The sequence below is a fragment of the Sarcophilus harrisii genome, chromosome 2 (assembly GCF_902635505.1).
Source record: "Sarcophilus harrisii chromosome 2, mSarHar1.11, whole genome shotgun sequence".
Lineage (NCBI taxonomy): Eukaryota > Metazoa > Chordata > Mammalia > Dasyuromorphia > Dasyuridae > Sarcophilus > Sarcophilus harrisii.
In genome coordinates, this window is record NC_045427.1 from 152593576 (window position 1) to 152619221 (window position 25646).

Genomic DNA, 25646 nt, shown 5'->3' on the forward strand with positions numbered 1-25646 from the left:
AAATTAAAAATTGGAAGAGATCAGTAATGAAAGTTAAAGAAGATGACATCAGTAGATGACAAAAGGAAAAAACAGATGAAAAAGAAATGGAGAAGACTGGCCTTTTTAGGTAAATGAATAGGTTGAAAGACACCCTCATTTTTACTTAGAAACTTTCCCTCCCTCCCACCTCATTCCCTATCTAGGTTCCATATTGAAAGCAAATAGACAAGGTGAAAAGGAAGGGAGACAAGAATCATTTTCAATGATAAACATGACCTTTGCTGCCACATACCTGATATAAGGTTTCAATACTCGAGAAGTATAAGGGCTGACAATACTATGATCTACTGCCATATCTTCTGATCCTACCAATCGGGACAAAAATTTAGTTGTCTGGTGCCTATATCCTTTTCTGGATGGCAAGGAAGTCTAAGATAAAGAAGAACTGGTTATATTAGATTATAGAAGTATTCATAAACAATTTAAACTAAAAATTTTTTTCTGTAACCAAAAAACATAATTCCTTTTGTGCTCCCCATATGAAAACTTATGGCTCTTGCAAACAATATTTTAAAAATCTATGGAAAAATAACTCCACTGCAAATACTTTAAAAAATAAAACATCCCAAATTTAAAGTGGTACCTAAATGGAATTATTCTTTTAGATCCTCCAATACAAAGTGGGGCGTATGTGTTTTTAATATGCTCTGTGCTTGATTATTTTCAAGCCCGACTCCAATGCAAACTTCCCTAACTAGTAAAATGGAAACTCCTTGAAAGCAGGGACATTTAATAAATACATGTTGATTAATTATGTTCTTTACTTAAAAAAAAAAAAAAAAAAAGAGGATTGATATAAATTCATGTGTCTCAAATTCCTAATGTAGACCGCAGGTAAAAATTGCTACAAAGAGGGCATATGCCTAACAGAAATTAAAAAGTCCTAAGAGATACAATTTTTGTTCCTTTAAGAAAGTATAACTAATCTTAACAGATTTCATATATTTTCTAAAGAATACAAATTAGAAACATTCTATTCTGAGTGTTACCACAATGCACTCTGAGTCATGGAGAGTTGACCTATTATTGGTTTTATAATTAATAATTTTTATGAAGTTTTCCTAAAACTTAGCTGTAAGACTAATAACTAATTTTACTGCAAATATTTTAGAATAAAACATTCCAAAATTTTAAAGTGATTTTATTTGATATGTCTGGGGAAAAAAAGCTTTTTTAAAGCAGCTAGGAATTATGATACATTTCTATAAAGCAGCCATGTTCTTAGGATAGAAAACAGTAACTAGCTTGTGCTTTAATTACTACTTAACATTCCCTAGCTGTGTAACCCTGGGCAAGTCACTTAACCCCAATAGCCTCAAGAATAACAATAAAAATTTAATTATCAAAATTCTGCACCAAAGTCATCCAAATTATGTGTAATTTTTCCCCAAGTTTTAAAAGACTAATAAAAACCTACATTACCCCTCCTCTAAAGTCCTACAGGATTTATTGCTTGTATCATTCAACTGGCACTTATTATCTAGCATCCTTTTCATATCTCCCAGTTCCTTAAATACACTCTACTCAAATATACCTCAAATATTGAGAACAAGAATTAAGATTTCTTTTGATTCCCTGAAGCCTAACTTATTTACTTGAACATTGTAGAAGTTTATTAATAGATTGACTGATATATAATGTTCTCAAAGTAGGAGGCAATTCTTAGTAACTATTAGCTGCAAAGAAGAATGCTGCGGGTATCTCCAAAATACAGAAGCAAATTTTTAATGAAGAGAAAAAAAAAAAAAAGAATTATATGCAGGAAGTGGAGTGGTAGGGTGAACCTTAGAATACTGATCTTCAGAAAAACCTATGCACAAATCTTGCTTCTGACAATAGTCACAATATTTAAGCACACACTGTTTGCCAGGCACAGTGCTGCAACTAAGGACAGAGTTTCTGATGTTGAGTTGCTTAGTCTTAATCAGTCCAATAGCTATATAAACACAAGCGATTCATTTAGCCTCATTCAACTTTAGAAAATTTGTTGCTAAATTATAGTTTGTAATCTGTCCTGATGATTTGTGTAAAAAATGAAATGTATTATCAGCCATACTATTAAAAAGCTTCATTTTACTATTTTCAGCAAATAGTGAGTTAAATGTTCAATTGTCAGAACATATCTATTGTACCAAAACAAAATGTAGCAATTAAAATGTTAGAAATATTTTTAAAAATAAAAAGTCCAGTCGTTTAGAAAAAAAATGTATTCTTTTCTACTACAATCCTTAAAACACAACCTCTAAATAATCCACAACGGCCCAGTAAAAGTTCTCTGCATTTAGTATTACTCACTTGATAACGATCAAGGATTCTGAAGTCCTGACAGGTTGTTCTATATGTGGCATGTCCAGCTGGAATTCTTGAAGCTGCTCCGTCTTTGGCTCCATAGATACCGTCAACCAAAAGAAGGGCAGCATTAACAACCTGGTCCAAGTCAAAAAGGGGTAATCCTCTCTCTCTCTTAGCTTGTCTGACAAGCAATTTTCGCTTTAGCCTCCTAGCTTCTGGAGTCACAAGCACAGCACTGGGGCAGGCCTCAAGTCTCCTCAGAAGGAGTTTTTCTTCATAAATGCTAATGGGTGTATATTTGGGACCTTTTGGTTTACTGTCTTTCTCTAGCTGAGGCTTCCTCTTTTCTCTTGTTCTTGTTTGTAAGGATGCACTTGAATCTTCAGTGTCTTCACTATCAGCTTCCATTCGTTCAGTTTTCTCCTCCTCACTCTCTACTTCCTGTTTGATTTGTTCAGGTGCTTTGACTTTCTTTCTTCCTCCCACCATGGCCCCAGAACTTGATGATGCAGTAGAAGGGGGAACATATTCTATTCCAGGATCTATAACACCATCTCCTTCCATCTCTTCATCATCTAGATAAAGCATATAAAAACAAATAATTTATCTATTTTTTTAAAAAAGCACTAAAGAAAAAAAAACCTAAATGAACACTGTCTTGGCAACTAAATTTGGCAAATATTTATTAACTGCCAACAATGTGATAGGCAAAATAACAACTTAAAACAGTCCCAATCTTCAAAAGATTTATATTCTACTAGGCATAATGAATACTGTTCTACAGAAATGGGAAACTATAAGGATGGTTTAATACAAAGAGAACCTTAAACAAATTAAATTAAGACTTATTAAACAGATTACAATAACAGAAGTGAAAAATGACAGAATTGTGAAAACATGGTTAAATTCATTCATTGACAGCAGAAATACAAGTTAATAAGAATCTTTTAAGAAATTAATTTCACAGTACTAAGTAAAAGTTACCAAAAAATGTCATATCCTTTTGAACAACCAATTTCATCACTGGGAATAAAACTCCAAGTTTTATCAAAAACAATAAAAAGGGTTAGCTGTTCAAAGATTTTCAGAGAAATATATTTACTAGCAAAAAACTAACTAAATAAACGTCCAAAGACAAAATAGTTAAGTAAAATGAATATTAATGGGGGGCAGCTACTAGGTGGCACAACTGATAGAGCATCAGTCCTCAAATCAGGAGGACCGAGTTCAAATTTGAACTCGGACACTTAACATTTCCTAGCTGTGTGACCCTGGGCAAGTCACTTAACCCCAATTGCCTCAACAAAAAAACAAAGAAAGAACATTAATGTAATGGAATACTTTGAAGGAAGAATGCCCATACATGATTTCAATGGCATAAGATACTCCCAACAGCAAAACTTCTTGCAATGACCTATACGTTGGCAATTCATGAGTAATTTTTAATGGACTTCAGAAACTGTTCAAGGAGAAGCTGAAATTATGTTGCCATCTTAAGTAAAGATATTTTAAATTAAGCAAGAATTTATTTAGTGGCCATAATATGTTCTTTATTTTGCCTCATGTTGAGTTTCTTGACAGCAAAATTATAAAAGGAGCAAATTTATTTTGTGAATTTTCATCTTCTTTTGTCTTTTTTCATTTTCATTTGTCTTTTCACCCAAACAGAGTGGAAAAGTCAAACCAATTCTGTCTCTTGTTGGTACTTTTGTTAAAAAAAAGTCTGGGAGATAAACATAAAAAATTTTTTAGTTTAAAAATGGATTTGAATATCAGATATCTGACAAGAATGAAATCTAAGATATATAGAGGATTAATGATGTAAGAACAATAATTATTCAGAAATGGACAAATACTACTCAAAAGCATACAGATTACAAATCATATCAGAGATTGCTTCAAATCACGAAACAGTATAAATTAAACATGTATGGTGGGATTTACTTCATGCTCAGCAGATAGGCAAAAAATGAAAAAATACATTAATTAATGTTTGAAGGGCTACAAAAGACCAGTAAATGAAAATATTGTTGGTAGAACTAAATGTCCAGCCATTTTAGAAAAACAAAGTGGATTAATTCTAAAAAAAAAAGTGAGTTAAATGTCCATATCATGTTGAGATTTAATTTCTAAGCATATAAAAAAAAAAAGGCTAATCATATAGATTACACACACACTGAAATATTTATATTTGTACTTTTAGTGGTAGCGAAAAACTATCTATACCAAGTAGATGACCATTAACTGGCAATTAGACAAAATGTGTGATCAAATATTGCCAAAGAATAAGCATAAAGAATTCAGAGAAACATGGGTAGATTTATGAACCAATGCAGAATGAAGTCAGCAGAAACATAATATACACAAATGCTGAAAATCTAAGTAGAAAAAAAACACTCTCCCCCTACCTGGAATGTAATTCTAATAACCCATTTTATTCCTAAAAATTTAACAAAATGCTTTCCTCCCAGTGACAATGAGTATGAAATATTGCCTTTATTCACAGACATAACTGATACATATTGATTGGTTTTGCAGGATTTATTTCCTTTCTTTTTAATCTTCTAAGTTGTCTTCTCAGCCAGACATATCCCTTTTCGATTAATGGAGTCTTTCTGGGGTCCTATATTTTAGAGATAAATCTAATCAAGAAAATCCTTGCCCAGCTTTGCTTCTGACTCCTGGCTTTGCCACCAAGACTATACTGAGGCATCTCTATCACTATTTCACTCCCCACTTTTAGCTCCCCCTTTTAGTATTGAATTCCTCTGTTAGGATATAAGCTCTTTACAGAAACTTTCCTGTTACTATAGCATACAATAACACTGTTCGATGATCAACTATGATTGATTTAATTCATAAAACTAAGACAATTACTGAGAAGAGTTTGAATGCATTGAAACTCACTATTTTTACTCTTTTGGCGGTTTTTTCCTTTTTTTCCCCTTTTGTTATGTTCCTTCTTTCACAATATGACTAATATGGAAATATGTTTTACATGATTGCACATGTATAACTTACACCAGGCTGCTTGCTGTCTTAGAGAGTGAAGTAAAGGAGAAAAACTTGGAACTCAAAAAGTTTAAAAAAAATCTATTGAAAATTATATTTGCATGTAATTGGAAAATACATTTAACTTAAAAAAAAAAAAAAGTAAGCTCTTTGTGGACAAGAACTGTCTTTGAATTGCTTCTTGTTTTGCTTTTGATTGTATTTCTAACATTTAAAAAAGTGCCTGATATAAATTAAATACGCAATACTTGTTTAATGCATATCTAGAAAGTGGAAGTCATCAGGGATCTTAGGGAAAGCATTCAGTGCCAAACATCCTACCCAAAATGGCAGCAATGCAAAGAAACTGATTCTGTCACAAAGCCTGAATTCAAGAATGAAAGCATAAAAGATGAGTAAATCCAAAATATTATTTGCAAATCTAGAGATCCCCAAAAGAGTCTCTCCAGAGCAACTCCATGACAACTGCAAGCAAAGATTCAAAGAGAAAAAAATGGATCTTCAAGAAAGACTGCATGATTATCAAGTTAAAAGAAGCAAGATTAAAAAGGAAATAAAAAGTCTTAAGGAAAGAACTGGAAGCAAAGTAATAACTTAGGGGAGAAATTGGGTAAATCTTACTCAAAAAACAGAGTAAGAGTAGACCAAATGGAAAATCAGACTCCATGAAATAGCAAGAAATAAAATAAAACCAAAACAAGGAAAAAAAGTATTAGATATTTGCACCAACTTAGAGAACAGGCAAGAAGTATCATTTAGGAACTACTGAACTCTCTGAAAACCATGATTAAAAAACAAAGTGTGGCATTTTATCTCATGAAATTGTTAGTGAAAACTATCCAGATCTTTTGTAAGCAAACGATAAAGACAGAACTAACTTATCAAGCACCTTTCTAAAGGTAACTCTCCAAACAAAAAGTCCGAGGAATACCAGAGCCAAAATTCAGAGCTCCCAAGTTTAAAAAAACAACAAAAACTTCCAACTCAACCTGTTTAAGCATCAAGGAACTAAAGTTAAGATTACATAATAGTAGAACAATTTCTACTATTAACTACTATTAACCTGAGATACAGGAATGCAATATTCCAAAGACAATAGAAATAAGCTTACAATGAAAATAAATTACTGTGCAAAATGGAATATAATTCTACTGGGGAAAATAGACCTTTCAAGGAAGAAGACTCAAGTATTTCAGCAACAATTTATTGCCGACAGTGTCCTGTCTGAACTTTGATGTCTTCAAAGAATATTAAGGAAGTTAAAGAAAACGGGATCTGAGAGCAGATCAGTTCTGAGGATTTGAAGAAAGCAAAAGACAATATACTAATGGTAAAATATATACTAGCAAGAGTAAAAGGAATATATAAGTAGTGTATAAAAAAAAAAAAAACAAGGGTGAAGAAATTGCTTTCTCATAAGTAGGATAAGAGGCAAGATGTAGGGAGCAGACATTCTTCTAAAAGAGAACACAGCATACACAAGAACCAGTTTAGTCAAGAAATGTCAAATTCAACAGGAACAGTGAATCTGGAAGTAATCAGTCAACAAAGGGAAGTTATAGGAGGACAAAAAGAAAAGCACTAGAATGTAAAGGAGTATTAGACAAATTGGAAATGGCTGCATAAATTGAGATTTATAGATGAAACGGGATATTATATTGGAAGAAATGAGGAAGGATGGACTATCAACTGCCATGTTAAAATGCTTTAAATCCCTAATAGAGAAATCCAAATAAAACTAACAATTTTTGAGCTATCTCATATCCATCAGACTGCCTAAGAAAATTTAAAGAAAAATGATAATGCTATAGGACTATAAGCCAATAGATTCACTAATGCACTACCAGTGAAACTGTAATAAAACCATTCTGGAAAGCAATTTGGGAATTATGCCCCAAAAGAATTAAACTGCATATATATGTTTTGACACTCCAATTCTTCTACTATATTTACAACCCAAAAAGATTAGCAAACAAGGAAAAGAACACATATATACAAAAATATTTATGGCAGTTTTTGTGGTTGCAAATAACTGAAAAATAAGATGTTCATTAATTGGGGATCAGATGAACAAATTATGTTATACAAATGCAACAGAATACTATTGTGCTGTAAGAAATGATGAAGGAAATGATTTTGAAAAACAATAGCAAGACTTGTATGAACTGATACAAAAATCAAATGAGTAGAACAAGAACTTATATAATAACAATAATGCAAGATAATTAACTTTGTAAGACAGTATTTAGTACCTCTAATCACAAAAATGACCAACCACAGCTCCAAAAAAACTTCAGGGTGAAACAATGTGCTATCTACACCCCAGATAGTGAAGTATATCTTCTTTGGATGTGACTAACACAGGAAATGCAGTATGTGTATTTGCAATGGATTTTATTTTTCTTGCCTTCTAAATGGGAGGGAGAAAAAAGAGAATTCGAACACTGAATTTGAATTTTAAAAAAGTAAATACCGAAAGAAGCTATTTCAGAGCATCCTGGGCAAGAAAATTTACCGACAGAAACATTGTAAAGAAAAACATCTTTCAAAAACTTAAAACTAATATTTCAGAAAATCTAAGATGAAGTAGGTTACCCACCCACTTAACAAGAAGTAATAAAACACAAAGGTCAAGGACAAACATTTTTACATATAGACACAATGTGGATTCATTTTACTTTATTGATCATTTGTTTCAAGGGTTTTCTTTTTTTTTGTCTTCTGACTTAATAAAAATATTAGTAATAGTGATGTCAAACAAGGGGCCACTAAAAGTTTTAAGAATGGATAAAAGAGAAAAAGTAAGTTATGAAAGAAGCACAGACAATCAATTTTGAAAGTAATGTGTAGATTTTATTATGACTTTGTAAAAAAGCAAGGCAGCATTGAAACAGATTGTTTCATATAGATGCCCTTTTTTGGTGTTCAACTGAATAGAATTGCTCTTTTTTTGGTATTTAAGTCAAAGTTCAAAATTTTTTTAAGTAACAGAATAACTCAAAACCATCTTTAGAGTTATATTTTGTCCAGTATATGATATTAAATAAATGTTAAAAATAAATTCATCAATGTGAAGAAGTTCTGTGAGAGGTTGCAGAACTCAACAGGTAATTCTTACCATGAAATAAGGCTTGTGGTGGCATAACATCTGGAATAAGATCAGCTTCTGAAAGCAGGCTAGGAGTTGCTGAATGGGAAGCTGGAGTTCCAGGTGCAGAAAAATCCAGAGAAGGAGAAGGAGATGGGCTTGTCAAAGGGGTCCTATCAGAGGAACTCAAGGATGAAAAGTCAATCACCTCTCCCTTCTCAAGAACCATGTCAGGCCTTCGGCCCCGGCTGATAAATTTTACTGGAGTGGAAGATGTGCTTCTATCCAAGAAACCAGCTGCTTCTTTCTGGGCTCTCCTAATATCTTTAGCTTCTTGAGTTCGTGATCTCTTCTCCTTTAGTTCCATGGCAGATTCCACAGGATTTCGACTCACTCTTTTCCTAAGCCCTTCCACTGTAATGATGGGATCCAAAGCTGGTTTTGAGGCTAAAGAAAAACAATAAATATCTAAACACTCACTCACTATTTATATATTTAAACTCTTCATTGACCACCAGCAGGTTCAGCCTGTTTTCAACTCCAGGCTTTCCAGAATTTCATTATCTGGGAGATAGGTTCAGCTTTGATAATCCATACCTCTAAGCCATTCCCCAGAGATTAGAGGGCTGGAGGGCAGAATAATAAACTCCTCCCAAGACTTCAGACAAAGGAAGGCTCAGATATTGCCAACAAAATTCATTTACTATAAGCTGCTCAACTCTATTTGACTTCCATGAATCTCAAGCTCAAGAAAGGAGTACATTCTGGCACACCCCCCTCCATTTGAAGCTTCCTTCTGTAAGCTGATTTTCCCCTTTTCCAAAGCAAGGTCCTAAAAGTCGGGGACAATCTTTCTTTTACAGATAGGCATCCCCATACAGATTAACAAATCAGCACAGTGCTTAACAAATGTTTATTGACTGACATTCAAACAAGCATTCAACTTTAAACCCTTGGGCTATGTGCTTATTAGTACAATGCTTTATTTCAGAAAAAGCTCCGTAAATGCCTCATTATACTAAAATAAGGCTTTATAACATTTCTAAAGTAGAAATTTAAAAAGCCAAAGTTATTTAGAAATCAGATTCTGAACAAGAGGAAGACGCTAAATTATTTTTTTAAAAGGCACATAAAATTCTGACATACAGCACATACCAAAACAGTAGCTTCCATGGACACCAACTAGCTATTTCAGGTTTTAAAAAATGTGTCCTATCTTTAAACCTGTTTGAATTTGGCTAGCCCGGCACCTCTATTGTTCCAGGTACCTTTTACTTTCAGAGCAGAGGCAGACAACTTCTCTCCTTCAGGTTTCATTGTTGGAGGCTTATTATGAACAAGTTTCCACCATCCTGGCTCTCCAAATTCCTGAGCACCTGAGCGGAAAAATACTGGGCTCCCCACACTAAGGCAACCTGCTACTGTGCTCCACCAGGTTGAAGTCTTTTTCCTAAAAGGACAAAGCATATTTAAATTCATTAATTATATATATTTCTCAACTGACATTTTAGGGGGATATAAACCACATTCCCCATATATTTTAGCAAATATAACTTTCTAACAGTAAATAGCACTGCTGAGATGTTCAAGGAAACAAACTTTAATTCATATAAATGTTTTTAAAAGCATGATATGTGCAAAAATGTTTGGAGCAGCCTTTTTTTGTAGTGGCAAGGAATGGAACTTGAGTAAATGCCCATCAATTGGGAAATGGCTGGATGAGTGGAACCAGGTGAAGATTTCTCAGTCTGAGATAGAATGGGTCAGACCTTAGGCCTAAGTTTCAGGAAGTCACATGATCCCTATTCTCAAGAGGGCTGTAGGGCAGAAAAGAACAGACCTTAGGTCTAAGCTTCAGAAGTTAAAGGTCCCCACAAGAAGCAAACAGCATTGCTGACCATTGGTCAATGGTTACTTCCTTTTCATTCCACCCAATGAATACAAGTCTTTTGTTCTATTGATTTCCCATTTCTGGGCTCACGTGCTCACATACCATGCAGAGTAGTTCAGTTGGAGTGCTTGGACCTATTCTTGCAAAGGCCGAATAAACGCTTTCTGTTTTCATCTAAAAATGCCTCTAAGTAGCTAATTTGGGTAATAGAGTTTAGTGCCCTATCCCACATACACATGTTATGGAATATTATTGTGAACTATCAGCAGGATGATTTCAGAAAGGTCGAGAGACTTACATGAACTGAAACTAAGTGAAATAAGTAGAACCAAGAGATCACAGTACATGGCAATAAGATTATGCCATGATCAACTGTGACAGGTTTGGCTCTTTTCAACAATGAGGTGATCCAGGCCAGTTCCAATGGACTTTATGATGGAGTCATATGCACCCAAGAAAATTATGTAGACTGAGTGGACCACAAGTATTTGCACTATTTTTGTTGTTTGCCCTCCTGTGCTGCCCCCCGCCCCCATTTTTTCCCTTTTGGATCTGCAGAATTGTGGAAATAGGTATAGAAGAATGGCACAAGTTTAACATATATTGGATTGCTTACTACTAGAGGGAGAAAAACCTGGAACACAGGGTTTTGCAAGGGTGAATGTTTAAAACTATCTTTGCATGTATTTTGAAAATTAAGAGCTATTAAAAAAGATACTGATGCCAAGAAATTAAATAGTAATTGTAATTCTACTTCCCAAAGTGGCTCAGAAAATTATATGACCACAGTGGCAGAGTTCATTTTGTCTGGGGGCTTGCTCCATCTTTGGAAAGAGCCATTACAGGTATTCAAGTAGCAATGTAGAACTACAACTGCAAGGCATGTACCACAAGCTCTGGGAATTTAAGCTTCAGGGGAATAATTAACTTTGAATTTCCAATTTTATGAGAAATTATTTTAATTGTAAAACATTGAAAAAAAAAAAGTTCCAGGACTCCTAAAACGTCAACTTGGTTTATAAGGCTAAAAATAATCTTTCAAAGTGTGCTTTGAAAATATCATAAAAGATATTAAGAAAATTTTTATATTGTTTCAAAATGTTTCAATATTAAAGGCTATGATGTGCTCTCCAGAGACTAAATTATACACTTTAGAAAACCCTCTCATTTTAGAGAGGCTTGGAGAGGCTTACATGAACAGATGCCAAGTGAAATGAGCAAAACCAAAAGATCATTATAGATGGCACCAACAAAACTACATGATGATAAATTTTGATGGATGTTACTCTTTTCAACAATGAGATGATTGAGGTCAGTTCCAATGATCTTGTGATGAAGAGAGCCATCTGCACCCAGATAGAGGACTGAGGAAATAGTGTGGACCACAACATAGTATTTTCACTTTTTGTTGTTTACTTGCATTTTGTTTTCATTCTCAATTTTTTCCTTTTTGATCTGATTTTTCTTGTGCAAAACAACCGTATAATTATATATACATATATTACATTTAAGATATTTTAACATGTTTAACATATATTGGATTACTTGCCATCTAGGGGAGGGGATAGGAAGGAGGGGAAAATCTGGACTACAAGGTTTTGCAAGGGTCAATGTTGAAAAATTATCCATGCAGATATTTCAAAAATGACATTAAATAAATAGAAAATCCTCAATGAAATTATCTCCCATGGTAACTATATTCCATTAGATAGATATTTTACCAAAACAAGCAAAAGAAAGGGGGCAGCAAAGAGGGGTATAGAAAGTTATTTAGGAACATTAAAACTAATCAGAAAATGCAAAAAGATTACTTTTGTATATGGGTATGTAGGAAACAAAATATCTTAGCAAGAACTCCATTGACTCATTCTTGTAAGAGTGGGTGCCAACGTAAGACTTTTTGCAACTGAAAAGGTAGTGTTTCATTTCTTACCCTGAAGGACAAGTCCTTCCCCATTCTCCATTAATTGGGTATAGAATTATACCCAATTATAGAATGTGAATCTCCACTTCTCATTAGTCAGTCCTTACTTTTTTTAAGGGGGAAGATAACCAAGAAGAGTAAGGGAGAGGGCAAAGTACAAAAGATTCTTTTTCAACCCACAGGCAGACATCTCTGATTACAAAAGCCAGTCCTGCTCCCAAGGAGTTTACATACTTTGGGGGGAGGGAGACAACCAGGAGACCAGTTCAGAGCTCCTAATTCAAACCTAAAACCTTCACCCCTGTTTACATTCTTTTGTGTTTTAATTTGTTTCATTTCTCTAATTTTCATAAAACTAAATAGTTTAAATCCCCATCCATTTCTCACAGGTAATTATTTGAGATAAGAAATAATAGTCTAATTCTAACTTTTAAAAGTTAGTTACAAGACCTTTAGATGTAGAGGTTAATAAAGATTTGCACCTCAATCTTTCAAAATAACAGATTAGAAAGTGTCTGGTGAATATATCTTATTTCTTCTAATATTCATGTGTCCAACAGATATAGGCTGAATTGTTAAGAAACAATATGGGGAAACAACCACCTATTTTTAAAGTTTCTACCATGAAGCATGCAAACTCACTTCACTTCTCTGAGGAAAAGGCAGGCCCCAAAAAGAAAATAACATGAAACTGTTTCCGAAACTAGAATTTGAAAACGCTCATAGTGCTAAAAGACAATTAGCAAATTCATTATTTTTCTATATACATATGTACCCACCTTTTGTGGTAATCAAAGCAGGTTTTTTCTATATACATCATAGCACACAATATTTTACTGAGCCCAACTTCCTGGCATATACAAATTTAAATATACTTTCCATAGTAAGAACATTAGCCAGCTTGTGACGTTTTGTCAAGAATTTGTTAATCCACATATAATGTCCCAAGAGATTTAAAGAAAAAAAAAAGGAAAAGAATCCATTCATAGGAAAAATATTTTATGGAAGCTCTTTTCTGGTGACAAAGAATTGGAAACTGAGGGGATGATCATCAACTAGGCTGAATAAATAAGCAGTGATAATGATGGAAAACTATTGTCCTATAAGAAATGAGCAGGATGTTTTCAGAAAAACCTGCAAAGACTTCCATGAATTGATGCAAAGTAAAAGATACTATGTATAAAATAACAATACTGTAAGATGATCAGTTGCATGACTTTGCTATTCTAAACAATAAAAAGATTCAATTCAAGTCTGAAAGACTTAAGATGAAAAATGCTATTTATACCTAGAGAAAGAACTGATTGCCTCTGAATAGAATGAAGCATTCTCCACCCCCCTCCTTTAATTTACTTGAGGAACTTTGTGGGGGATATAAGAGGTTCTGCTTTTTTTTTTTTTTTCTTCACAACATGACTTAACAGAAATATATTTCAAAACTTCACATGTGCCTTTTTGATGAGGGGGAGGGTAAGGAAGAAAAAACTTATTTTATACCTAAGGAAAAATAAAATATTAAATGAGAAACATTAGAAGACATATACAATGTATCTATATGTGTAATTAAAAAATGTCCTTTTTAGAAACAGCTGTCTTCAAATTGTTCTTTAACATCTTAAAATTTTAAACCTAGAATAACAAAAGTAACTTACAAAAAACAGAAAAAATTATTTCATGTCATAAAATATGGTGTGTATGTGTATATATATTATTTATTTACTCATTTATGGACATTTAGACAACTGAATTGCAAGTATGGGGCTACTAATCAAGTTTTCATTATTTTCTTCATAGTCTGTATACACTCTTAACAAAATCACAGGTTTAGTCAAATAAACAATATTTAAGCCTGGAGAGAAATTTCTCACATATACTATACAATGTTCCTAAATGTACTCTCAAACTTTAATTACTTATGTTATATAATTATGCTACAGCTAATTCATAAATTTCATTTACAAGCAACTTAAAACTTCAGATCCGATGACAAAAAAAATTACTCCCAAAAGGTATGCACTATCATGTAGATACAAAAAATTACAATGCATTTCAGCTGTGAGAAGTAAATTTAATTTGCCTCTGTAAGACATTTTCAATTTTAATCTCACCTGAAATCTCAACTAAACTTTTAAATTGCATAAGGATTTTATATCATTTATAAGGAGTGACATATTACAAAAGAAAGTCAACAAATATATAGTAAATGACTACTGCATGCACTAAGTACTGAAGCTACAAATACAAAAAATAGTTTGTCAAGAAATTCAGTCTAATGGGGAAGAAAATATGTAAATATATACAAAAAAGATATATATACAGGAGATATTGGAGATGGTATCAAAGGGAAGACCTTAAGATTAAAGGGAAATTCTTCATGCAGAAGGTGGAATTTAGGAGACCTGAAAGTAGCCAGGGTAAAGAAAAAGTAGCTAGATTATTAGATTTAATGGCAAAAACAAACAAAACACATAACCCTGAGCAGATGACTCTCCAAACAAACCGCAACAAAGATAAATACAAACTCTAGGCCTCAGAGTTAACAAGGACAAACAAATGAGCAAACCCCATCAAATCAGACAGCATTTTTTAAAAGATGAAAATTTGACATATTTACAAAATTTACAAAGACATATTTACAAAAAAGAATTTTAAAAACCCTCAAAAAACCTACAGAAACATTTCAAAGCTATAATTTCATTTTTTTCATTCTTGTCATCCAGGGTACATTAAAACAAATTCTATAGATGTCAAATTATTATACTAAGAGAATAGGCTTCCTTTTTAATGAACAGAACCCTTTTGTGTTGTCAACTCCTTTAACATCAATAATTTGGGAGTAAGAATGACCACTATCATATATCTCTAATTTAGCAATTCCTCTCATTAAAAGGTCTTAGAAGGTTACATACTACTGATAATTCACTCTAACTCAACAACATTTAAAACCTAGAAGGCTATTTTTACTAAATCTATTTGGTAAATTTATTTCACTTATTTGGAGAAAACACAAGGGACAACACTAAACAGCATAACAGTTAATAAAAATCCTATTTTGATTTGATCAGAGATTTTAGTTATAGCTACAGTCACTGAATTGTGCAAAATTTATTCATCTTATCCAAGATACAACAGCTAATGAATTCAAAATTCTGAACAAAATTCCAAAAAAGATAAGTAGATTCAATCAATTTCAATAGCATAGTAAAATGTCAGATAGGCTCCATAAATTCAATGAATAGAAAAAATTAAGAAAAATATGAATTTCAGTGGTAGTGACATTGTTAGTATGGAGGGAAAAAAACCCAATGAAACAAATATTTAATGTGCCTAGAATTTGCCCAACAGGGAATATAAAGAGGCATAAAGATTGCCTTCAAGTTACTTAGAATCTAATATTATCCAATAAAAGTTTATTAGTTGTCCAGTGTTATCTAGTGTCAAAAGAATGGATACAATTAATTAAACTGCTTTAAGTGTTTAAAGTAAGAGTATAATAGGACTCAACCTAGGAAAAAGTACCTTTAATTTCTAGCAATGACCACCCTTTCCTATGCAGAAATCTGCTATGTTCCTTTAACGGTTCCCCTGAAAAAGATCCTCGGTTTTTATTCATTTTTCTGGATCAACAGATGCTGCCAACAGAACTTTAGGACCTGGAAAAATCAGCGTAAAAACACAAAAGTAATTGTGATTCCTACATTAAGGACTATATCTCATCTGAGTGAATTAGGTTAAGATAATACAAATAAATGTAGTAGTATGGTTACTGTTTACAACTTGAAAATTTCAAATAAACACTTTTACCTGTTTCCTAGTAAAAAGGTCCAATGTTTCTCAATAAAAGCACAAATATCTTCTTTCCATCTGAAATAACCTTGACGTCCAGTTCCTTCCAGAGACAAATTATACATTGCTAACATGACAACCTGGCACACAAATGGGGGAAAATAAGAAGTGAGAAACAACATAAGCATTTAGAACTGCAAGGGAGCTGAGTCTTCATATAATTTAATGCTCTTTTAAAGGGAAGAAACTGAATTCCATGGAAGTTAAATGATTTGCCAAAAGTCATAAAGCAGTTCCAGGACCTAAATTCTAGTTTCATCTCCTCTCAGCCCAGAGCTCTTTGAAAGACAACCAGCCTATTCGATATATAGAAGACAATGACTCTATTAGCATGTTTGGAAAAATGGCTCTTTTCACCATTGGTGCTGGCTCAATGTTTGGGGTTAAGATAAATGTAGGCAAGGATTAGAGGATGGGATGACAGAGGCCAGAGATTCACTTGGCAGCAAGAGGAGGAGAAAGGTAGAGATTCTGAACTCCAGAATTCAGGAGATCTTTGGCAAAACTCCTGGCAGTTTGCCTGCTTCTCCCCCTCAAGGACTTTTACTTATCCTGATGCCTCCAGGGAGCTAATGCGGACTTTATAGTTGAACATATCACAATTAACCAACAAGTTAACCAACCACTGAATAACCTTCCTTTGATAGATGAGTAAATGGGGTGAGACCAAGTGACCTGCCCAGCCAGGAGCACAGATAGAATTAAAACTCAGATCTTCCCGATTCTGAGTCCAGCCTTCTCTCCAATGGGCCACCTAGCTGCCTAATCCAAAATTTTGTCTGCTACAGTAAGCAATCAACCCTTATGCTATTCCATAAAAATGCTGCAAGACAAATATTTTATTTCTTCGGTACATCCAGGATATATAATCTAGTACACTACTATGCACCTATGTAACAACTATTCAATAAAGGAACTAAATGTATTCTTCCCGTCATTGCCATTTTCCATGAACTCCCTTTCCCAACTCTTGATTCTTCATTCACTGAAGTCCCTTCAGACTTCTAATAATTATGTCAGGTTTGACTTTCTTGTCACCACAAACACAACTTCCAACACCCTCTCTCAAAAACAACCTGTCTTCAATTTTTTTCATGACACTGTGTGATCCTTTCCTTTGCCTGACAACATTTATATTCTACCTTAATAAATATTAGCATCTATATATGGGGCATCATGCTTCACAAATATTAACTCATTAGATCCACAACTCTGAGGGATAGCTGTTAGTATGATCCCCATTTTCAGCTGGAGAAACTGAGGCAAACATTAAATGACTTCCCCAAGTTCACACAGATAATAAGTGAATTTAAATTTAGAGCTTTCTGACTTTAGGACCAGACTCCCAACCATTGTGGCACCTAGCTTGCCTAACTTATATTATCGTCATTTGTGTCCATTAGAATGTGAATTAAGAACAGTATCTGTAGTGCTATATGATCCTAGCTATATGTTTAACCCCAATTGCCTAAACAAAAAACCCCAAGAGCAGTATTTGTACTCATGAGAATAGTACTAGTACTTTATAGTTTTTTATTTCACTACATTACCTATAATGTGCAGAATACTGTCTTAAGAGATTCAACAAGTCCCAGCTTTAAATAATATGGAACTTAAAAAATATCTCAAAACCTCTATTTGAAGAAATAGAAGCAAAGTGAAAAGCCTGAAGGAGACAAAGAATTAAGTGGCTACTCTGACTAATTAACTTTTTTTTTTTTTTTAATTATAGTAACTTTTTATTGACAGAATCCATGCCTGGGTAATTTTTTTTTTTTTTTACAACATTATCCCTTGCACTCACTTCTGTTCCGATTTTTCCCTCCCACCCTCCACCCCCTCCCCTAGATGGCAAGCAGTCCTATATATGTTGAATATGTCCTAGCATATCCTAGATAGAGTCAGATAGTGTGCAGATCCAAACAGTTTTCTTGTTGCACAGGGAGAATTGGATTCAGAAGGTAGAAGTAACCCGGGAAAAAAAACAAAAATGCAAACATAATTAACTTTTTTTAAGAATCAAGAAAAATTATTGACATTTATACAGCTCTTTCCCAAAGAGCTTTATCTAATTTGATTCTCAAAACATTCAATCTTTTGGGGTAGATAAAATTATCTTCATAACATTATATCCACCAGCCACCAGAGCCTTGTCCCCAAAATTGGTCTATTATTTTGTTTATACTTTTATGTCTTCTATCTTTCTCCTTTAAAATATAAGCTCTTTGGGGGCAAAGACTTACATTTATGTCAATGCATTCCCAGTGTCTAGGCACAATACTAGACTCTTTATTAATGCTTACAATTTGATTAACTGACTACAGAAGACAACTTAATTTCAAGTTCTAGAATAAAAGCAATTTGAATTATTATCCAGTGAGATTAGAAAACCTTTGTGGACTAAATTCAGCACTCTTTCCATCCATTATATCATCATGCCTCTATATTTTGTATAAAGAATAACTTATCAAAATCAATTTAGTTCTACTTAGATACTGCATCTGAAAGCAAATTTGATGGGAAAATTTTTTTTTCTATAACTTTCTGTAATTTTTTTCTTCTCAAGTATAAAATCATAGGATAGCTATTAGAAATTATCTAGATCAAATCAAGGTCCTCAAAGAACTTGCATTAGGAGGTCTTCTTTTGTATTCTAGCATTCTTTATATCATAGCCAACAATCAAACTTTCTGCCTATTCCTTATCTACTAATATCTTAAACTGGTTAACAGCATCAAAGATAAAGCATAATCCTGGCTATAGTTAAGAAAAGGTTTCTCACCTTTATGTTAGAACAGTGAGGAAAGAACTTCTGACTCAACCCAGATGTAGGTTCATTATCAAAGAAATACTTTAAAGGCTAGGCTGCAACATGTGATCAGATACCAGTCATTCGTCTTGGCAAGATGGAACCTTAAATAGTAAAGGTTCCATCTCTGCTGACACCATCCCTTCCTACCAGTATGGCCACCAAACACCCCTGCCAGGTACAGTAGAACACTGCAAGCCTGGAGGGCATCTGGAGGTCACATAACCCAGTTCCTAGAACAGGAACTGAGAGCAGCAGGAAGGGTAGAGCAGCACACTCAGAGAATGGATAAACTTCATCATCATTTCACATATGCTGCAAGCCAAGGACACAGCTCCAAGTTTGGAAAAAACAAACAAAATACATGTCTCTCATATATATATATATATATATATATATATGAGAGAGAGAGAGGAAAAAAAAATTCCCATTATGACTTTCAGCTAGTTATACTGGATAAAATGCCCCCAGAATACACAATCTAATAGTCAGTTTTAGCTCAAGATCTTCTCCAAATCCAAAGTTCTTTCTCCTATATCACTTTCTCTCTGTGCTATTATATCAAGCTAGAGCAAAAGAACATGTAAGGTGTTCGAACAGTTAGTTGTTATTTTAGTCTTCTTTAAAAGTACAAGTCTAGCTGAGGGAGATAGTGGTGCTTATTTTGCCTAGAATACTTTGGGCAAGTTACTCAACCTTTCTCAAGAGTTTTTGAACCAGTAAAAGGTGGAGATCTTAAAGACTGCTACCAACTCCATATTTTAAAGTGTTATAAATATAGAAGTGTTTTTTTTTTGAGAGTCCTTTTGATGTGATTTATCTAGATGATTTTTTTTTTTAAAAAAAGTGCTTTAAGACATAAGGATATCAGAGGGAGCAATCTGTTGAAGACAATATAAAATGGAATCACTTGAACAAATAGAAGGGTTAGCCCTAGTAAAGACTAAGATGACCTTAACATATAAGACAAGGGTGAAGGAGAAAATAGTAGCAAAAGCAACATGAATAATTTGCAAAAAGAAAAAAGAGGGAAGAAAAAGTCCCATGATGAATGGTTTCAAATTTGTTCCTCTCCCTCCCCACCCCAGTAAAATATGAGGGGGGATTGAAAGAGAAGCCATGAGAAGCTTGAGAGATGAAAAAAGTGCTGGTAAAGCCATTGTAAAGAGAGTAGGATAGGGAATATAGTTCTTTACAAGGCAATTATCATAGGAAATAAGTGACAGGAACTTTAGAGATGAACTAGTTCAACTCTTGTTTTCTATTAAAATACAGGATCTGAACTGTGGATATGCATGCTTTATCATTTTTATAATAACACAACACCAAAATTCCTTAAGTGAATTTCCTCAATTACCTAGAATTGTTTTAATGACATTACTACTTCCATAAAACACACCAAATATTCATGTGATATTATGAGTCATTCTTCTATAATAGGTTTTTACTCACTTGTTGCCATGTCAATCTCAGCCGCTCAAATTGCTCTTTACCATCCTCTGAACAATCTGAACAAGTAAATCTAAAAAAGTTGTCACCTTTGAGGTAACTGAGTTGTTCCCTCAGCTGACCTAAAACAAAGTAAAAGACAATCTTAATTTTTCAATATACATGCAGTCAAAAAAAGTCATACTTTTTTCTCAGTTCAAATTTTTTTTTTTTTTACTTAGTTCCTTTGATCTTATCTAAACTCTCTCAGTGATAGAAGGGGTTCCTATGATGCTAACTTTTCAATCATTGTGCACAAGTAAAAAATTGTGGTCAAGAGAAAAGAATGACAAAGACACATATCTTCTCTCCCTTGAAATATGTCATTGCAGTAGTCTTACCCTCAAAACAAACTTCTACAATTTTTACTAATCTATCCATAACACTTTAACAGACCAGTGGAAAAGAGATAAAGGAGAAAGAACGGCAAATTAAGGCAAGTTTTCAGGCAAAAATGTTTGACCTTACTTGCACAAAAAAAAAAAAAAATAAAATAAAATCCACCTTATTAAATATATCTGATGCTACAGGAATAAACTCCTTTAATATCCTACTTATTTGCATGCACCACACAAAAAAATAAAATCCATTTTATCAAATGTCATTGTATCTAATCTTACAAGAATCAACTGTTTTAATATCCCAGAAGAGCCACTGTACTTCAAAAAAAAAAAATTCTGTTAAATAAAAAAATCTAGTATAAGTTTTATAGCTTTCTTTATGCAGGAAACAATAATTAACCATTGTTGTGTGGATACCAACCTTTTGTGTTGTAACTATTTCTATTAAATAAAAAACATTGCCAATTTTTTTTTTTTTTGCTATAGATTGTATGAATGCTTTCCCCTACATTTGAGATAGGAATATACAATTTGATTTTCATAGGACCTAGAGAAATGACAGTAACAAGATAAGATTACAATAACCAATTAAGGGGTAAATGAGTGGGAAAAGGCCCAAATAGGATTAGCGTTGGCTAAACACAGAACAACTCCCCTTTCCAATGTGAAGATACAAGCAATGAATATTTCAGACATTTATTTTTAAGTTGTTACATACAATATAATAAAATAATTTTTGTTCCATTTGGGACAATACTATTCTAGAATCCAGCAGAAGAATTTCTATCTTCCACTTTAGTACATATATAGCTAATTACTTAATAACATGATCTTTGATTTGTAAAACAATTGTAACCAGAAGATTCAGTAACAATAGATTTAACTATTTTAGCAACAAGAAAAAGTAACACTAAGATATTACTTGAACCTATTAGTATAAAAGACTCCTTGAAAAGTCTAAATTCTGTTTAGTCAATGAAATTAATGTCAATATGGTATTTTCATTCCATTTTTAAAGAAAAACACTAATCTTTAGAAAATAAAATTCAAGAAAAATAAAAAGTTCTTACTGGCTGATATCCATTTCTGGCATTTATCACAGAAATAAGATAGCTGTTCTTCCATCCAAGACACATCCCCTTCATCACTATTCAGTGAATCTCCACTTTGATCATGAGATAAATCTACTGAGCCTTGATCCTCAGATTCAACAATCAGGAGGGTTTCACCTTCCACTTCACCTTCCTCCAGACCTTCAGAGGTGGATGTTCTAGTGGCGTCATCATCATGACGACTCATCAGGCCACTAATGTGGACATTATTATCCATCCTTTCTTGCCAGGAAAAATTTTTTTTGCAATAACTCAGTTAATAATGTTCATAACAGATAAAAAGGGGCTGTCTTTAAAAAGTGTCTAATCACAATTAAAATCACTTCAATGGAAGGAATTGTTAAAGCAGTTTTAAAACCAGTGATAAACCGTTGTTATTTTATTTGAATGTTTAAAGAGCAGAAAAAATTATATTGGTGGTAGCAATCATTTAACTTTTGCCACAACATAGCTAAACAAAAAAATTACAAAATAATCTAAACCGGTTTCATGAATATTTCATTCACTTCAAAACTCATGTTTTTTGAGACCCCTTTGCCAATAATATCTTCTTTCTCTCTGCTTCAAGATGCTCAGTCAAAATAATCTGTTCTTCCAAAAGACGAACATTTTCTTTTTTCCGATTTTGCCTTTCTATATCTCTGAGCACTCCGTCTCGAAGCCTCTAAAACACAAGGAACAAACTTAAGTAACACCCTGAACACATGATTCTATAATACTAATAGATCATCTACTAGTATACTATTACTGTAATATTATGATAGTAGATGACAATCTACTAGTATTATTACAAGAATAATTTTTTTTTTTTTTACAAAGGAATAAAAGTGTCATCTTGGGGAAGAAGGAAGGAAAAAGGAAAATTTGGAATTCAAGTCTTGAAAAATAAAATATTAATAAGTGCATTAAAAAAATATCATGAAGATGCATTTCAGACTTTCAAATTCCCAAGTACAAATTCAGATAGCTCTTATTCTAATTCATCTAACTACAAATAAGCAATATAATACAGGACATTTTATACAATTGTACAAATTCTAACAAAACATTTTCTTAATATTCTTGGAAAACTTCTGAAGGCTTAAGAATTGCAAGTCAAGAAGGCTACCCCAGGATATTTTTCAAATTTTTTTATTCTGCAAAGCAGAATAAGAGCTAACAATTTAGGAAGAACACTGCTTTAACTCTAGTTTAAAATTACAATAATTGGGTACACCAAAAATTCAGTTATCATAAATTATCCTTGCTCAAACAAAAATTAGGGAAAAGAACACTTCTATTTAATGCAAGAAATCAAGTATAATAAAATCTACTTTGGATGAAATTGTTAAAACAATGGAAGATGTAAAAATTATCTAAGAAATAAAGGATACCAAGAATAAACTCCTCTCCAAAGGTGACTTACTGCATTTAGAGAAAGAACAATACTGAATCATAAAATTCCTCACTGATAATCTCTCTAGAAACATTAAATATATGTTAAAAAAATTTGTATTATTACTTACACATACATACATATACATATATAGAAAGTAAACAAATACAGAGTAGTTGAAGAGTAGTTTGGGAAGGATACTAGCAGTTGAGGAGAATTAGTAAAAGGAGAATAGGCTGTTAGCATTCCTTGAATCATTTCCTCATTAAGCTGGTACTGAAAAATTACTATATGCTTCAAGTTATCATATACATACATATTTAAATACTAATTCCTCCCCCAGCAGAACATTGACTCCCTTCAGGCAAAGCTTGATTCACATTGTCTTGCTGTCCTCTAAGACTACTTTAGTTCCTTCAGTGTGGCAAATTTTTAATAGAATGGATAGCCTAGTACTGTAACAAATGCTTACAAGAAAATAAAAGTTAAAAAAAAGCCCTTTCTGTCCTAGGAAGCTTAGGCCTGTGACATTTTAGAAGACTGACCAGTTTTGGGATTCTGCCATTTGAGTATTTACTGAAGGAAGTGGAGACGTTTAGTCTGGGAAATGGGAGTCCTGACAAAAATGATAGTTTTCGAGCATCTGAAAGTACCTGTTCACCTTTGTACTTCTCGGTGAGAAGCAATGAGTGCAGGTTGGGAGAAAAACTTAGGTTTGATAAATAAGTATCGAAGGCAGGCAGCAGAGGATAGAGCCCCAGCTCTGGAGTCAGGACTGGTGGCAAGCTGGCTTCAGACATTCAGCAGCTTGTGACCTTGGGGCAAGGGACAGAGTGGCTCACCCATAAATGGCAATAAAGCTCGTAACCATCTTTACGTACTAAATATCACTTGATCCTCAGCATCTGGTGAGAAGTAACTATGATCACCTCCCTTTTGCAGATGGAGGACCCGGACCCGAGTCCGAGCGCGTTTAAGCGACTTGCCCCACGTCTCTGCTAAGCATGTGGGACAAGATTCCAACTTGGCCCTTCCCATATGGCTCCGACTCCCCATGAGCTAAATAACGCATCCACAACTCTCTCACTACACATCCCGGGGAGAAGTGCGATTAACCCATTTTACAGAAGAAGAAACTGAGGGAGACCCAAGTTAAGCTGACCCGCACACCTATTAAGCGTGAGGCTGAATTTGAATCTGGGTCTTCCCGACCCCCGATCCGAGGCTCTGCCCACGGGAGCATCCGGCCCGTTTGGGTCGGAGGACAAGACACAGCACGTGCAACAAGACTCACGTTTATACACCGTTCGGAATCCTGCAGGCCCATTCCTCACACTAATCCCCTGGAGAGATAATACTAAAGCTCGCCCCATTTTGTAGGTGGGTAACCGGAGGATCGGCGAACAAACCAACGGGATGACGGCGGGGAAACCTCACGCCGCGGCCACGCTTTCTGCGGAGGAGAGCGCGAAAGGAAGAGCAGCGGGAGCGCGGGGAACACGAGAAAAGGAAAAGGAAGTAAAAGCGGCGGGACCAAGAGAGGTCAAGTCGGGAGGCGGAGCCTAGGGTCGCGCAGTGCGCAGCCGCGGCTCCCGGCGTCCGCGGGCCGCACGCGGAGAACATCCGGGGACACGGGGGGGGGGGAGGGGAAAGCAGGGCTCTCTCACGTGGTCCTGACCTGTTGCTCTTGCTTCTGCCGAAGATGCACCCCGACAACCGTGCCCACCGTGAGCACCACAGAGAGGCCCAGCACCGCCTGGGAGCTCCTCGACATCCCTCCAGGGCAGCTGGCCGCGGAGAAGCGGCGAAAGCAGCCGTTTCCCGCAACAGCAAAGCGCCAAACGACGAGGAGGCGGGGAGCTGGACGGCGCTGACGAACGTGCGCGACGGCGGCGCGCGTCCCCGGGCCTCCTTCAGCTCAATCCCACGAACGCGGGGGCGTTCCCTCCGCATCACGTGTGCCAGGCGCAAGCAATAGCGAGCTGAGAAATCGAGCGCGCCTGCGCTCTCCTCTCTCCTGGTTTCCAGCGGTGCGTTCTGATTCCCTCTGGCCACGTGGTTGCCGCAGCCTGGGACGCTGTATCTCATCTTTCCTTTTTCATGCCGCCCCTCCCCCCCTCGCCTTCCTCCGCACGAATATGTCCAAAACTCCTCTTCGGAGAAACTTAGAGAAAACGGGTTCCTAAAAGGAGGTTATGGGGCGTGGGAATTATATAAGCGCTTAAAATTGTGCGTAAATCTTGCCGTTTGACTGGGCGCCAGATTAAGCAAATGTCCCGACAGATGAGGTCTTCTTCCTAGCTTCTCTGAGACTATGATAAAGAACTACGGGTTAATGGAAGATTTTTTATTTTTAGCGCAGGAGGGAGTCCCGGGATGAGTTGGGTTCAATGTTCAGGATTTTCTCTGGACGACTTAAAGCAATG

General features: G+C 34.7%; 2 protein-coding genes and 1 non-coding gene across 3 annotated transcripts in view; all 3 read right to left on the reverse strand.

The window, feature by feature from the left end:
• Nucleotides 1–22100, reverse strand: part of KAT14 (lysine acetyltransferase 14) — a 33533-nt gene extending 11433 nt beyond the window's left edge. Inside the window, exons 1-7 of the mRNA XM_003758149.4 lie at nucleotides 21804–22100; nucleotides 20357–20475; nucleotides 16054–16175; nucleotides 9703–9884; nucleotides 8465–8881; nucleotides 2338–2909; nucleotides 275–411 (exon numbers count right to left, since the gene is read on the reverse strand). Coding sequence (XP_003758197.1) covers nucleotides 275–411; nucleotides 2338–2909; nucleotides 8465–8881; nucleotides 9703–9884; nucleotides 16054–16175; nucleotides 20357–20475; nucleotides 21804–22062 — 1808 coding nt within the window. The 5' untranslated portion in view covers nucleotides 22063–22100. The remainder of the gene's footprint in view (nucleotides 1–274; nucleotides 412–2337; nucleotides 2910–8464; nucleotides 8882–9702; nucleotides 9885–16053; nucleotides 16176–20356; nucleotides 20476–21803) is intronic.
• Nucleotides 18970–19214, reverse strand: LOC111718647. Its single transcript, XR_002769176.2, has one exon. It is a non-coding gene; the product is annotated as a small nucleolar RNA SNORD17 (small nucleolar RNA).
• Nucleotides 22101–22336: 236 nt separating the features above from the next.
• Nucleotides 22337–25175, reverse strand: LOC100919822 (protein PET117 homolog, mitochondrial). Its single transcript, XM_003758150.4, has 2 exons — nucleotides 24899–25175; nucleotides 22337–22509 (listed from the first exon to the last, which is right to left on the reverse strand). The coding sequence occupies exons 1-2, from the start codon at nucleotides 24992–24994 to the stop codon at nucleotides 22360–22362; spliced, it is 246 nt and encodes an 81-aa protein (XP_003758198.1). The 5' UTR covers nucleotides 24995–25175; the 3' UTR covers nucleotides 22337–22359.
• Between the last annotated feature and the right edge of the window lie 471 nt (nucleotides 25176–25646).

What these genes read in the sequence shown, in the direction of transcription:
- LOC100919822 (XM_003758150.4), bottom strand. Translation starts at nt 24,994, where the DNA reads ATGTCGAGGAGCTCCCAGGCGGTGCTGGGCCTCTCTGTGGTGCTCACG. An exon ending in GGCAGAAGCAAGAGCAACAG is followed by an intron (nt 22,510 to 24,898) that starts GTCAGGACCACG and finishes CTTGTGTTTTAG; the next exon opens with AGGCTTCGAGACGGAGTGCT.